Raw genomic sequence first — 15,882 nt, 5'->3', positions numbered from 1 at the left:
TAAACACATATTTAAAAAAAAACCCATCCAGACCTGTAGCCCATGATAGGAGGGTTTGCAGTGGCCTGGCAGGTAAAGGTAACCCTCTCTCCCTCAAGGACAGAGCGAGGCTCGATGGACAGGGTCACGGTGGGAGGGTCTACACAGGGAGAGATACACGTTTGATATATATTCTAAATGAACTTAACAATAATGTGAACATAAATTGTATTTATAAAATATGCATATAGCAGATGGCAATCCAGAAGTACCTTCAACCTTCATTCTTTTAAATGTTCAACGAGGGACACCTCCTATGGTTGCAAAAGGAACTCTGGTAGTAAAGAAAACTCTGGGTTCCCTTATTCCGAGACCTCAGTGAGCACGTTCTGATGAGTTTTTTGTTCTCATTTGAAAGTTTCGGTCCTTAGTGAATATAAAAGTGTGCTCATTTTATATATTACAGTCCCCATTAATATCCAGAAGAACAATAAAGCAGATTATGACTTAGGGTGGGCCTAGCATGTGAAAGACAAGCAGCTACTGAAAGAGCAAGTTTCCCAGATCTGCTCTCTGCTTGAAATTTCTAAAATGCTGATGGAGAAAATGCTTAAAAAGCCAAAGCTTAAAAACACTGGACTCTGCAAATCAGAATTCACAGCGGTGCCTTTATCTTTTATATAGAGATCATGAGTGTGAATAATATAATGACTGCATACTATATGAACAAAAGTACTGGGCCACCTACATATTACAGCCTTGGAAATCTATGCTGTGAAGCGCACGGTGCACAGTTTTTGTGCTGATGTTGCATGAATGCCAGAGGAGGTTTGGAAACCTGCAGTTATTAAGTCAGCAGAGTTTTGGGAATGTGTCTGAGTTTCTATAGTTTCTAAATGCTTTGGAATAACTCATCTCACAGCTGATTTTGGAATATTTAGGACGAACAGTGGCATCCTATTACAGTGCTACACTTAATCTCAGTGAGCTCTTTAGAACAATCCATTCCTTCACAAATGTTTGTGAAAGGCAGGCTGCATGCCTAGGTGTTTGATTTTATTCATCTGTGGATATGGGACTTTGATTCATATAACGTCGTTCAAGGAGAAACTTTGGTTACCTATAGACTTCTGCACTGATCCTATATCTTAAGTAAAACAGTTATTAAAGCTACTTTTTCCTTCTTGACAATAACTCCTATGTTCATCACCATAAAAACTTTCTGGCTCACCGGGTGATAAAGTACAGTAGATTCCTGAACTGCTTCGGGCCTCCAAATATGTGCTAAAACAACACAAATCAAACTAAATCAATTTGGAAGACATCCAGATTTGAGAATGTATTGAACATTACTGACATGTATATTATTTTTTGCTGGTAATTACTTCAAGTTGGTGAGTGCTGGCACAGCTAATTAAAAATATTTACTGATTTTGCAGTCTGTCTGCAAAAAATACTCTCTGCTTCATCACCAGAGCATCTATGTGTGTTTAAAAGTCTTGCAGACAGGAAGAGTAACATACGGTGAACATTGAGGGTTAGGGTGGTTCGTTTCCCCATAGGTACAGCTGGATTGCTGGCCACACAGGTGAAATTGCTGCCCACTGTCTGTGTCGACTGGTGTGATGGGCAGGTAGCTCCTGGTTGTAACCCTTTTCCTGTCTGGCAGCACTTCCTGTTTGACAAAGAAAAAGGCAGAGACAGGGCAAGCATTAGCAGGGGAGACGACAGGATAAGAGGAATTTAGGGAGAAGAGCCCACAGAGTAAGATCAAAGAAAAGATACACAGAGGAGAGGAAGGATGAAAAAAGGAGAAATAAAGGTAGAAAGTCAGGTGGGGGAAGGAAAGAGACACTGGTGAGTTACTAATGGAGCCATGAGAGATGAGAAATAATTGAACATAAATAGAAATCCATGGACAAAAATAGAAAAAAAAATATGAAGTATGTGAAGTTAAGAAGGAAAAGAAAGATGTAGGAGAAAAGAATTGATAGATGAATCAATAATGTAAACAGTCCTTAGTGGCAGTCATAAAAGAGACGCCATAAATCTTCTTCTGGCAAACATGAACATAAAATCCAGCTTTCTTGGAATGAGGAGGTGGCATTTTTTAAAACGCAGCCACAAAATCTGTCAAGAAACTGTGTACAGCTTTCAATGTAGTTTAAATGCGTGGTCAGTAACAGGGTAATATAAGAGCAGCATGTAATATGTATGAGCATGTGTGGGGGGCATAAAGCTGGCTGTGATGAGATGTAAAAACATCTGTGTTTGAGTGCGTGAGTCAGTGTTTGCTGCTGCATCTCTGTGCATATAAAAGCACAAGTGTGCATATGCGAGCGAGTGTCTATGCGTGCGTGCACTTGCAGACCTGCTTTCATGTGTACAGGAGAATATGCGGGATGGCGAGGAATCTGAACATGGAAGAAATGTAACACTGCGACTGTGTGCAAGGTGTCACCAAATACATTTCCTGCCTGTATGTGTGTACAAAAGAAAATCTCTGGCAGTGGGTTAATAAAACATGTCTCGGATCTTTGTGTCTTTTAAGTTGTGTCACGACTGTAAAGCGAGGAATGCAAGCGATGTCTGGAAAGCATGTGCTCTGCTTCCGGGTAGAAGGCATGGCTGACGCTCGCAATATAAAGTCTACTGAAGTAAGAGTGTAATTAAACACATGTGTTGAGTAGGTGTGCAAGTGCGACAGTATTTTTTTTCTAATACAAAAATTATGAAATACCACAAGTACATCTACTTAACCACTAATTTTAATTAGCTGCCCCTGCAGACTCGCTTTAGTGCATCAACTGAATTGTTAAAACACATAAAAATGGAGTCTGTGATATTTTCTAAGACTCACTATGGATGAATGAAGCAATGCATAGCAGCCCAAAGAGGGAAATGCGATGTGCTCTTAGTTTGTTTGTTCTAGTATTAGTTGTTTTTTTACACATTAACAATTTCATCTGCTCAGCAGCAACATGCTGTGTTAACACTGCACATTTTGATGTCTCTCTACAGCTGACAAAGAGCAGGAAATTTAAGACTGAAAGTTTGTCGTGTCCTCTTTTAGCGAGTTTCATGGTTTAATTTTCATTTCAAAATGCAAGAACTTCGGTCTAACTGTGGCTTTCTCAGTGTGAGGGGAAAAAGACTTACTGAAATGTCTTTGATTTAGCAAAGACATTTCAGTAATGTTTCTGCACCTTTATTGCTGCTACTATAGCCAAAAAAGCCCATTGAAAGTTTCTGTCTGTTGATTGTAGGTTAAAATCTGTAACCATTAATCATTTCTTAATAAATATGGTGAGTGTATTGTTGATGAAATACTAATGATTGGCACACTATTTCTTGACTGGAGGACTTCTGGGAAGCCGCCTGGCCCGAGGTGTGCATACTGTATTTACCCGTCATAACAAGCCTCCAACAAAAAAAAAAAAAGCATAAAAACAAATAAACACACAGAGTGGATTATATTACAAAGATTGCATTGTTCTACAGTTTGTATTACATAGTCTTACAGCGACAAGTGAACTCGTGATCATCAAAATCATCATTATGTGAGCTTTACAAACTCCCCTTGGAAAAACACACACACACACACACGTGTGGCTGCTATTATCTGCATGTGTGCATGGGTGTGTATGAGTCACCGTGGAGTGGTAGGCCCCCTCCGCAGGAAGGCCATTCTTGGTCCACTGGATGTGTGCCGCAGGCTTGGCCCCACGAGTCACACAGGTCAGGTTGTGTGAAGTACCAGCCATCAGCAAGAGCTCAGGGGATCCCTCGACCACTGGGTCCTCAGGGGGGACTGAAGGGGTGATATGCAAATTCATATTTTAAAATGACACATTTATGTAAGTGTGAACACATAAATAAAGAAAAAAACTTTACATATACATATAGTAAACCATAAAAACACATAATACTGTAAAAAAAAAAAAACTTTCATACATATCAAAAGACTAGAGGCATGATTTTCATGTGTTTCTTTTTTAGGTATTAATGTCCTATTTAACACAATTAGCTTCTTGGTTAAGCTAACCGTTTAAAGGAGTTGTTCACCCTCAACTAAATGTACATATTTTCCTCATGCATTTCCTCTCCTGTTTAATCTACTGCTTCTTTATGGTTTGAGTTGCCCAGTTCTGGAGATACTAGCTTCACCCAAGTGCCAAAAACAAGCAAACAAACTAAAAATCAGCAGCGATGTCTCTCTCCAGAAAGCATGACCCAGTTACTCATAAAAAAAATCCACAATTTTGTTGTGAGCTGTTTCATAGGAGCTATTTTCTTACCTCTGTCTGCATCCGCCCACCAAAGGAAGGATGCAGCTAGCTAGCTCAGCTAAGGAGGTCGTCTTTAATGTTTACACCCTGTCACACTGTCACTAGAGTGAGTTTCTCATCACGAGTAGATGCACGCTACCTTCTGCACAGAGGTATGGTTATTGGATGTAGTTTGGTAGAATAAAATTAGACCTGCATAAAACTTCTAACTGGTTTGTCGCCTTGCTTGGTTATATTTAAGGGAAAGCAACTTCTCTATAGCCAATATCTCTAAAAATGGGCAATTTACCCCAGAACTATCTAAATGGACTAACAGCACTCAGAGTCAGAGAAAATATATACACATTGGGTGAAGTATTTGGCAAAGGTCAAGATGCCCCAGGTTATCAATCAGATTGGCAGCACTATGTGATTGTAAGTAATACCTATTTTCCTAATTATTTACTTTATCATTTACCAAACCTTCTAAATCTTGGTAAGCAAAAAATAGAAATGCTGGTTGCCTAACCTGCAAGTTGCATATGCAGCTGCAAAAGTCTTTCTTAGTTTGAATTCTTGTGCGTTTATAAAACCAGCACAGTGCAGGGACATTTTGAAGCTAATAGGTCAGACCTATGCGTTGGTTAATTTGTTTTCATGCAATATTTTGTGTATTAGTGCAAGCTGAACTGAGAATTTTTTTCTGTCAGACATCTTCCTGAAAGGGTTTGGGTAGTGGCAGCTCAGTTGTTTTTAAAGCTACAGACTCTCAAACAGCACATTTGGGATTATAACAAAAGCAAGCTGGCACAGAGGCTTTGTAGAAAGAACAATTTCTGCAATATCCACTTAAATGTTAAGGATGTGGGAGATTTATATTAACTTATGACAAAGTTGGTTTAATGAAAGCAAAAAGGAAACCCAAAGATTTACTGAGAGGATTCAATGCATAATTACTTAACTAGTTAGAGGAAAATCAGAAAAATGCACCAGGAGAAGACCCCTGTATCAGTAGCAGCAGGGTACTTACTGAGTACATTGAGCTTAGCCCTCCTGGAGCGCAAGGCGGCCTCTGTGGCCTGACACTCATAGAGAGAGTCATCAGAAAGCTCGGCGTTGGAGATCTCCAAGTTGTACTGGCCGATGTCGAGAGAACGCAGGATGCGATACCTGGGCCACGCTGTTGAGCAAACCAAGCAAACTTTCCGTTAGAGAGCATATAATTCACACTGTGACTCATTTACTTCGGTCTGTTTTTATTACAGTCACATACTTTTTCATACATAGTGAGCCAACTTCAAGGAAAGACTGATTGTTCTGAAATGATTGTTGGAGTGCAGGAAGAGACATTAAATGCTTCAATTACAGACATGAGTCATCACAGCAATACTGGATTCACTGAATGATCTGTATCTGCTGTTTCTGAGGAGGAAAGTATATATTTTTTTTAGAAAAACACTCTGTGATGATTTCCTGTTGTGAAATATTTTGTTTCCACGTCACTTAGAAGAAAACAAGCTGGTATTTGTCACATTTACCCTTTCTTGTGAAATTGTATGTTAAAAGTTGTTGTTAAGCTATCCAAAATCTGAAATTCCTAAAAAAGTTTAGTCTGTGCTACAAGTAATAAAATAATAAAAAGAAATGTTGCTAATTTAAAGGTGGCATTCATCTGAATTCAGTAATATCCCTAGATAGATAGTAGGCCTTTCTATTTAGTCTCTTATTTTCTGAAAAGAGATGTCACTCTTGAATTTTTTAGGTGATGTTTTGTAGACGGTAGACAAATGTCATTCACCTGTTTTGTCTGGGGGTTGCAGTCAAAAGCTTAAACGTTATGACTATAAATTAAAACTCTGTGTGTGTCTGTAACAGAACATGTGTCACAAAAAACACAGTTTCTCAGTAATATTGGTGAATTAACCATTTAAACTGTAGTTCCTTGAGGTACTTGTCATGCCTTTTATATAAAGACCAGAAACGAAAACCCAAAAACCTCTTCTCCATCTTCTCTCATTCAGTTTTTAAATATTATTTCTGTCCTTTGTGTAACTGTGCAACAGAGGACTCAGACCTGATTTGTTCACAGGATAAAGCAAATGTAAAAGCTCTTTTGAAATGGATAAATGCTGAACCCCGATTGTTTTACATCCATCACAGGCAGAGAACAGAGAGCAAGGCGACACGTATTTATGGGAAAGTGTCAAAGCTTTTTATCATAATACACAGATAACATGATTTATTGAAGACCTTTTTTCATTAACCACAGCATCTGGAGATCACAATGATATGATATGCCCTCTACACAAACACCACAAGGGGGGTAATGAATGCATGAGGACACACGCACAACGGCAGTATAGTAACACAGTTAGCGATAAACAGCTAAATGGTTTTTGTACTAACACTGATCAAACGTGGCCACATATTCAATAACGCCACATCAATTCCTGCAGAATTACGGACTGAACTGTTCCAATTACAGCACCCTCTTTTTCTCTCTTTGAACCCTCAACTCGCAGACAAAGACATAATTGAGCGTGACATCCCACTAGGGGGCACTCATTGATCCTCCGTGCCCAATCCTCACATGACATCATGGATTCAGATGGCAAAGGCAGGCAAGCAGGCAGGCAGTTGGGGTGCAAGGAGGAGGAAGGAGGTTGGGTGGAGGGGGACAAAAGTATTAGTGGAGATTACATCATCCACTCCAGCACCTCGCAGCATAGCAACCACAGAGGTGAAAGCACCCTGGGGAGAAGGAGAAGAAGGAGGAGGAGGAGAGGAGGAGGAGGTTGAGGATGAACAATAAACTGCCACCACTTATGCCTGCAGGTAGTGAGAAGATGCATGTGTGTTTTGGGTATTTACGTAAACATGATCCACACATGTAGGTGGCGGTACACTGATCATATATTAACTGGATTTAAATTTTATTTATCTGACATTTTACAGGCGCAGCCAGGTGATGTCTAGAAGCTGTTTTGGTCTGTGAATGAACGCAGATCTCCTGCGTATGTGTGGGTGAGCTAACTGCAGGTGAGAATTGCACTGCACAATCTGTACGCCTACACTGTCATCCACAGCTGTATGTAATCATACAGGGCGCATAATAACAACCTCTTATACATCATACAGCCAACATCTGCACCTTAATGGATCACCAATGAATTAATAACATTTGTTGGTGCAAGTGTTTGCAACTTGCAGACTTCATGACATGGCTACAAGTTCACGGCGGGAAGAATGGCAGCCGACGACTAAGCATAAAAGATGGACAGAAGGCGATGATAGATGGTTGAGAAGCAGGAAAAGAGACAAAGAGGACAACATGTTTATCAAATGTGTTTGTCAGCAGGTCCACGCTGTAAAAGGCTACAAGGACAAAGAGAGCATTACCAACAACAAAATGAGAGTGGGAGGAGGAAGGGACGGGGATGGGACCGACAGAGAGGAGAGTGAAGAAATAAAAAGCAATAGAGGGGATCTGGGAAGCCAGCAAGTGATGGTGAAGCTGTAGTTTTAAAGATGAAGGAGCAGGAAATAAAGACAGTGTGAGGGAGAAAGAGAGAGCGAGAGGAGGCGAGAGAGAAGTGCAGACCTTTACTGAACCTGTGAATTAAATTGAGTTGAACACAAGATTCGCATCACATGTCAGATTATCACTTGTGTGACTGTGTGTATGTGTGTGTTTTGTGTCAGTGTGTGTGGGCGGTGTGTGCGTGTCTGTGTGGGTGGATGGGTATGTGGTGTTTTTTGCGTGCTATACAGCATGTAGCGTTCTTTGTAGATGAATTTACAGTGTTATGAGAAATGTGATGGGTGGTTTAGAGCTGAAAGTCTGTGAGTGCTAATGTGATATTTGTAAGTGCTAATACAGAAGTTTTTCTCTTACATTTTGTGAGAAGATGAAATTGCACATTACACCCAAAAAAAAAGCAACATTTTCATGTATAAATAAAATCTTTCCTAACTATTTATCAATAAATTGTTTAAAATAGCTTGAAAGGCAGAATGAATGAAAGCTGTGTAGTTAGTTTTTCTTCCATCTATCCTTTTTCTGTGGATTATGCAGAGTTGGATCAAGGTGGTTGTAGGCTTAGCAGGTAAATTCTAATGTTTCTCTCCTTAAAAACATTTTTCAACCCCTACTGAAGGATTCGGATGTGTCCACAGGTCAGATGAGTTGTATCATCTGTCTTGGGTCTACCCTTTGTATCACAGGGTCATATACCAGATGGAAAATCAGCTGTGAAAGCATCAGCTGTGAAAGCATCCAGTCAAAGTTGCTAGAATGGTATTAAAATCCTGGGACCGGCTCAACTCGATCCCTTCGCAAAGGAGAACCAAGTCCTCTCAGAGACCCCTTGGTATTTTCAAATATTTCACATTGCATCTAAGAACCTCAGCAGCCTTTATTCTTTCAGTCACTACCCAAAACTTGACCCTAGATGAGAAGACTGACTGGTTAATAGAAAGCTTCACCTTCCAGTTCAACCCCCTTTCCACCAAAGTGCTCTGGTACCATTTTTGTGAAATACTGATCCCTTGATACTTCAGTTGACACATGTATAAAACACATGTAAACTGGAAGAACAATTTTTCCATCACACCTCAGTAACTCTTCCAGCATGAAGAGTTAGTCTAATGTGGTATGGCAGGAGTGAAGCAGGATTAATCCTTAGTCCAGAGTTCAACAGCCAATCAGAACCTCCCTTTGAGCACCATATATGAGCTTAGCCAGGGATGCTGAGCAGTTACCTTACAAATTATAGCAGACTCCCTTATTCTGGTATCCTGTTGTACAGACGCTGTCCCCGAGCTCCACACAACATGAAAATGCATCTTCGCCTAGACGGTTTAACAAAGTCCGGAGCTTTCAGACTCTTGTGGAGAATTTAAGAGCTCCTTCACTACCTCTGAAGTTTTGCCTCCTCCACAGAGGATGTGTTAGTGGGATTCAAGAGTTTCAGAAAGTGCTCTTTCCACAGCAAAACAATATCCTCAGTGTGGATTACTGCTAAGCATAGCCTGGGCTAAGACTTGCTTTCCTTTTGCTGAGTAGTCTGAAGGTTTGTCAGAACTTCCCTGGATCAGCTGAAAGTCCTTCTCCACAGACTCCTTCACTCGTCCTGCATTTAAATTTTGGATACACAATCACCACAGCTACAGCACTTTAGACCTGCTGGTATGGTCTGATACATCTTCCAGGCTAACTAGTAGAGATCAGTAATACTACAGACTGCTTAGACCTTATATTTTACACTGCAAGGGTATATTTGCAATACTCCCAAAAGTCTATTCATTTAACATAACATGTGAGTTTGAGAAACTCAAAAATCATAATCATAGAATATTTTTTTTAAACTTATGAAAGTGTCAAAGGTATTTCTTAATTTTTGACACTTGGAAGTTGTCTTACTGCTGAAGCTAACGCATTTCAGTAGGTGCAACTTTACCTTGAAGACACCTTTCGCAATTTCATTATGGCTAAGTGAGCAGTTGGCGAGGTTTCGCAGTCAGCGTTTTCCATAAAAACTATCTGTGATCACAGCAATCTGCTATAGCGGCAAAAGCAACAAGGATTTTTGTGCAGCACCGAACACGTGTTTATCAGGTATGTTTTTCCATGGACAGCAAAACAACTTTCCACAACGACCAGCTGATTGGGAATACACGTTTTTCCGAAGCTGCCTGTGTTTACCAAGGAGTCTCTGACTGGTGTGTAGTCTGGGGACTGGGGATTTTAGCGATCAATTTCACCGTAACTACTAGCAAATGACCAGGGAAAAATCATTTTTCACGAGTAGCTAGTGATTTCAAGCCAGTTACCAATTGGTTTGTAGGGATGTATAACTGCAGCCTTAAACAATAAACAATTGATTTCCAATAACTTGAATTGGGTAAGCAGTTAAGAATATGGGTGGATGGAGAAGAGCTTTCATGGACTGTTAGTTAGAATGGAGGTTTTTTAGAAATCATCAGTTTCTTTTTTCTACATGCTGTTTTTTTTCTATACTTCTCAAAAAAGTAATCATCTTATTTGCATTTTTATTTATGTGTTTGTATATTATGTATAATTGTATAGTTCTCTTTCTTTCCAACACTTTCATTTGTATAAATCAATAATGCACAGCCGATGAAGGTGAAAAGATATGGTAGTTATCTGATTATTGCGTTATATGGATGTTAAATCTGAATACTTGATATGCTGCGCATTCTTAATTCTATTTCAGTGAGCCTATCAGCTCATTTTCTTCCCTTTTATTTTACCTGAAAGTTATCCTGGACAGATGTCTATAAGCAGCCTTATTCATAAGCAATGCGAGCATTCAGTAAGCCACAGTGGTCAAAAGCTTGTTTGCATATTTTGAAGAAAATCAAGATGAGGTTAGCTGAGAATGACATTTTTTGCTTTTCTTATTCTTCTCCTGGCCTCTCATTCTTTGATTTTGCATTTCTGAGTTTCGTCTGATTATTCCACGTATACAGAAAAAAAAAACTGGGTGTCTGTTGTGGGTTTGACCCTTTGACTCTCACTTTTCGCTGCTTGTGATGTTTCCTCATCTTTAAAATGAAGTATATTCTACTGTTGCACTCATAGTAAGTCATTCTGGATGTGCGTGTCGGCTTAAAATGTAAATGTGAATGTGCGTCTGCTTTTGTCAGCAGTGTGAGGGATTTTCTCTAATTCAGCATGATATACAGGACTCCTTTTTGCCCAGATTGTCACTCACACACTCTTAACTCTCTCTCGCATGGTACAGTGTTCATTCCCTTAATGTTAAAAAACCCCTACACTTTTCAACCATAATAGCTTTTGTCAGGGTTCTTACACTCCAAACTGAACCAAAACCGTAGCTGAGTTATTCCCCTTCTTCACTTCACTTTGATCTCTGCAGCTGGGTGAAGCTGCATTTTTTTTACCTCGAAGACCCTCTCCAATGCCGAGTGCCAGGCCGTCCTTGGTCCACTGGACGATGCCGCTGTAGTTGAAGACGACACAGGACAGCACCACCCGTTCTCCCAGCACCACCGACTGGTCCGCGGGCTCTTGGGAGAAACGAACGCACCACACTGCAACAGAAGGACAGAGAGGGGGATCAATTTTTTAGTTCCTTTCACTGTGACCTGGCCATGAGCTGGCATTTTTATTGCACTGTATCGAGCTACACAGTCCCTCTCTGGTCTTATTGACTTCTGTTTGTCTATATGGAGGTTGCTGGGTAATTTGTTGTGTGCTTTTATTGAATATAGGGTGTTTTTATTGTTTCTTTTATTATGTGTTTTTACTATGAGTGTATTTTAATATGAACCCGGTTTGAGTGAAATTTCTCTTACAGGAATAAACATGAACTCCATGCATATATAGTGTTCATTATTATTATTATTGTCTTTTTAGCTGGTCAAGAGTCCATTGCTTGAATTCTGTATATTTTTCATTCCTCTGTGTCTTTTCTCTCTGTTTTGTCTCTTTGCCTCCTTTTTAAGGTTTTCCCTGGTCTGAACTGAGGCTTCTGTGCAAAAGTGTGTGTGTACATGCATGGATGTGTAAGCGAACACTTGTGTAGCAAGAACATCATTGCAAGCTGTTATACAGCCTGCTCTTTTTCATCACACACAGTACAAAGGATTTTGCTTACACACACACACACACATTTCCTGCAGCAAAATAAGCCTTTTGGCTATCGCAGTGCCACTAAAATACACAGATAGAAAACTACAAGTGTAGAGCAGGCATACATTAACGCACTCGCTTAAAGAGAGAGTGTCAGGTGAGGAGGCGAGGCACTCACCCGGCGCTATTTTCAGCCGTTTGCATCATCAGGTAAAATTGTTTCATATTCTGGAGAAAGTCTTGCAAGAAGGCACGTTAATTAAGGCAGAGAGAGGGAGACTGCGCTGCCTTAGATGACACATGCACGCGAACGTGCACGAGCACACATATACAAACACACTGAAACTTACAGAGACAGAAGCTTTTTCACACATGCAACAACCAATTTATGCAGTTGTGCACAAACGCACTATATCACTAACACAAATGCAGTTGCATACTCAGTCTGTGGAAGTGTGTATATATGTGCACTTGCACACATATACACACTTCCACAGAGTTTGCGTCTGTCTTCCCGTGGGCTATTCTGTTCTTGGATCATGGTTAAAACAATCCTATTAGCTAATTAAGGCAAAACTGGTTAATAAAGCGAGCCCTGGCTCTGAGGGACACATCTCAGTGGGATTCAACCACAAAGGTGCAAACAACAGGGCGATTTACTGATTTGTCAGGAGGATTACATGACTTGTCATGTTATTTGTGTGGAAGGCTTGTCTAATGAAGGCAGGACATTTTAAAACTTCACAAGAAGAGCTTTGATGTTTCGTCAACTTTCCTTTTGAATGCTGATTCAAGAAGACAACTGTGGCGGCTGTGAGCTGATAGCTGTGTAATTTATTTTGAGGTTTAAGGGAAAAACTGCCTTAACACACTTCACCGTTCTTAGTGGCTGTTGCTTGGTTGTGCTTTTTGTTGAGATATTATTTCCAGAAGGGACAGTTTTTCCACTTAGTTCAAATGTTTAAACAACCTGTTAGGTTTTGTGTTCACTCTTATTTTGCTTCAAGTTATAGAAACCCCAAGGGAGGTCAGGTTATTAATTTTCATCAGAGTTTAAAATCTCATCCTCAGACTTTTTAATTCTCTTTTAAGCTTTTGGCTCTTATGACATGTTTAAATAGCAAACATTTAACAGCGTGTATCACCTTTTTAGTTTGTTTTGTCTCTTTTTTCCCGTATACTGTATTTCTTCTTAATTAATGTAAAACATTTTGTAATCATAGTTGTAGAGTGCAGCGAGTCATGTACTTCTGTATTCAGTAGTTTCAAATAAAGGCAAACTGTTCATAAAATGCTGGCATTTTTAGGCAGAATGTGGAAAAAAAACCCTTTAATTAGTTCAGTCATTAGTTAAAATCCAAGCAGCTTTCGACTTTCAGCCCCTAAAATTCTCATTAATCTACTGGGGAAGATACAATGACGCCCTTAGATTTCTGCACAATCAATCAAAATGCAACACACAGAATATGGAAGCTGTGCTGCATTTTCAGTGCATGGTACAACTCGACCACTCTCTTGTTATCACTCACTGTGCACACATGGATCACTCAGAGTTCAACACAAGTTCAACACATCTTGTAAGGTTGCCAAAAGGGATGGTAAAAAAGAACATACAGGAAAGCAGTCGCTCCAGCACAAATAAAAGAAAAAATATATATGTGTGTGCGTGCAAGGAGTCATGCAGTATCACATACACTACACAAGAGAAGATTAAGAGTTTGTTTAAAAGTTTGTTTACTTTTACTGCATATTATTAGAACGGTGAGATAAAACAATATTTTAGCACACGGGTCAATAAAATAATTAAAGCATATCTACTTTTATATACAGTATGATTTATTACATTAATATAGAATGTTAATGGATTTTATTTCTTCTGATATGTTAAACAACCCTGGCACAGAGGCAAAAATATCCATTCTAATGTTAGTTCTTGCAAGCCATATGTAAATATTCTTAAACAACTGCTGCAAGCCACCCAGAGACCCACCTTGACTCCATCTCCTAATTTTCATGTTATAGCTAATCTAATCCATGTTGCTCTTGCCTTTTTCTGTACTTGGGGTCTTATCGCTGCTCTCTCTCTCTGTCTTTTTCCTTTTTCCTTGTGTGAAGATGTATTCCACCAAGTAAAAATGAATGAAAAGGAAAACAGCAATCTTCTTTGTCTATAGTTCTCCTGATTGAAACACATTTTTTCACACCTGGTCTTTGAAAAACAGGGCGATAATGTTCCCCGGCTGTAAAAATGTGCATTCTTAGGTCTTTAATCTTAAAAAGTGAAAGTCAAACAGAATACCTTAAAATAAAACTACGAACATGGGAGCTGCTTCTCTTTCTGAGTGGAAAAAGAAGGAGCTGCTGGGTTGTGCCTGCTAACTTGAGTGATTTACATGTGGGTCATGTTATGCATGATTTATGCAACATTAACAGCTATTATGAGCAAAGGCCCTCATCTTCGTGTATAACTCTGTACAGAACAACACATGTTCTCACGGGACTGGCTGTGATGTGTTTAATCTGTGTGTAACTGTGTAGGAGAGCGAAAGAGAGAAGTAGTGACAGAAAGATATGAAGGAGGAGACAACAAACATTTCTGTTTGTGTGCTGTGAAATGCATGAATGTGTGGGTATGACTGCGTGGGTATACACTGATCAGCCACAACATTAAAACCACCTGTATGATGTTGTGCAGTCTGTTACCAGCACAGTTCTGATCAGTCAGGGCAATAACTTAAGACCTCCAGGACTGTCAGTGTCTATAGTGGAAAGTTAGCAGTGGATCCTGCAGCGTTTGAATTGCAGTGTGCATTTGTGGTTTTTGTTTTGGAGGCTTGGTTAATACCTTTAATATCTGTGCTCCAGAGCAGCATTTGCATTGAGGCTGGGCACAACGTTGTGTTGGAAGAGGCCAGAACCACAGGAAGGGTTTTTGCTCGCAACAATGCCAGTGGTAGGTAACACATGTCAGTGTTTTATCCAAATGTATTCAAGGACTCTCACAGTTTAATGCCGAACATTAGATTTTAACTTCACCCGTCAGTGGGTTTAAAGTTGTGGCTGCCTGGAGTAGATTTGTGTGCATATTTGGGATTGAATACGTGTGTCTGCAGTTTGTCAGCTTGAAGCAGGGATTCAGATCAGAGAAGTGAGAGCTGTACAGACAGAGAACAGAGATGTAATTAACCCTACGGGATACCCCACCAACCCGCTGCCTCCACCAGCATACACACACCTCTGTCTCTCTCCCCTCTAACATTTTCTCCATTTTCAAACTCCCCGTGTATTTCTTCTCACATGTGGTCAGTTTCTCTACATTTATATTTCCTTTATGTGTTGCTCTTTTTTTTAGCCTCTCTATATTTTCCTCAAATCACTTTTTCTTTTTTCTTGTCAGGGTTTCCAAGTTCATCCTGTTTAACTTTGACTAGCCCACCTCTTTTAATACAGTCTGACTCTTTCCGTCCTCGTTTCCTCTCCTTCTTTGTGTATTTTTTTCAATGCAGCAATGCACAATTTTTATAGCTTCTTCAATCCCGCTCTCTTTTGTTCTTTGGACCCAGCTCGTTGTTTCTCCACCTCCCTCCATCTTCTCTCTTTCCTCTCCCGCTTCACTTCACTACCCCTCTAGTACTCCAGTATTTCCCTCATTATCTCTCTGTATCTGTGAACATTTTTTCCATGTTTTTTATATATTTCTCACTTTTCTTCGCCCTCTCTCCTATCCACTGTTTTCTGCTGCAATTGTCTCTTTCTGTCTCAGCCTCCTCCTCACTCTCCTTCTCATCTTTACATCCCTGCATCATTACCCTTGGGGATAATCTTGGGCATATCTTCTCTTCTTCTTTTTTATTCTCATTGCATAATGACCCAGCTTCACAATAAAAGCCACAGTGCCCTTGCATATTATCCGTAATACCTTTAATATCTTTTATTCACTTTGGTCTTTTTTCCCCTTCAGGCTGAGCTTTGTTAAACATCAATACAAGCACTATCTAACTAGCCCTATCAATTTCT

General features: G+C 39.8%; 1 protein-coding gene across 1 annotated transcript in view; it reads right to left on the bottom strand.

Annotated features, from left to right (window-relative positions):
* The window catches only part of kirrel1b (kirre like nephrin family adhesion molecule 1b), a 79,346-nt gene that overhangs the window by 20,843 nt on the left and 42,621 nt on the right, over nt 1-15,882 (bottom strand). Inside the window, 6 exon segments of the mRNA XM_040014503.1 lie at nt 34-139; nt 1,503-1,584; nt 1,586-1,654; nt 3,633-3,790; nt 5,278-5,427; nt 11,175-11,324. Coding sequence (XP_039870437.1) covers nt 34-139; nt 1,503-1,584; nt 1,586-1,654; nt 3,633-3,790; nt 5,278-5,427; nt 11,175-11,324 — 715 coding nt within the window.

This window comes from Simochromis diagramma, unplaced genomic scaffold (assembly GCF_900408965.1).
Source record: "Simochromis diagramma unplaced genomic scaffold, fSimDia1.1 OVJJ01000205.1, whole genome shotgun sequence".
Lineage (NCBI taxonomy): Eukaryota > Metazoa > Chordata > Actinopteri > Cichliformes > Cichlidae > Simochromis > Simochromis diagramma.
This window is presented reverse-complemented; position numbering and strand designations above follow the sequence as displayed.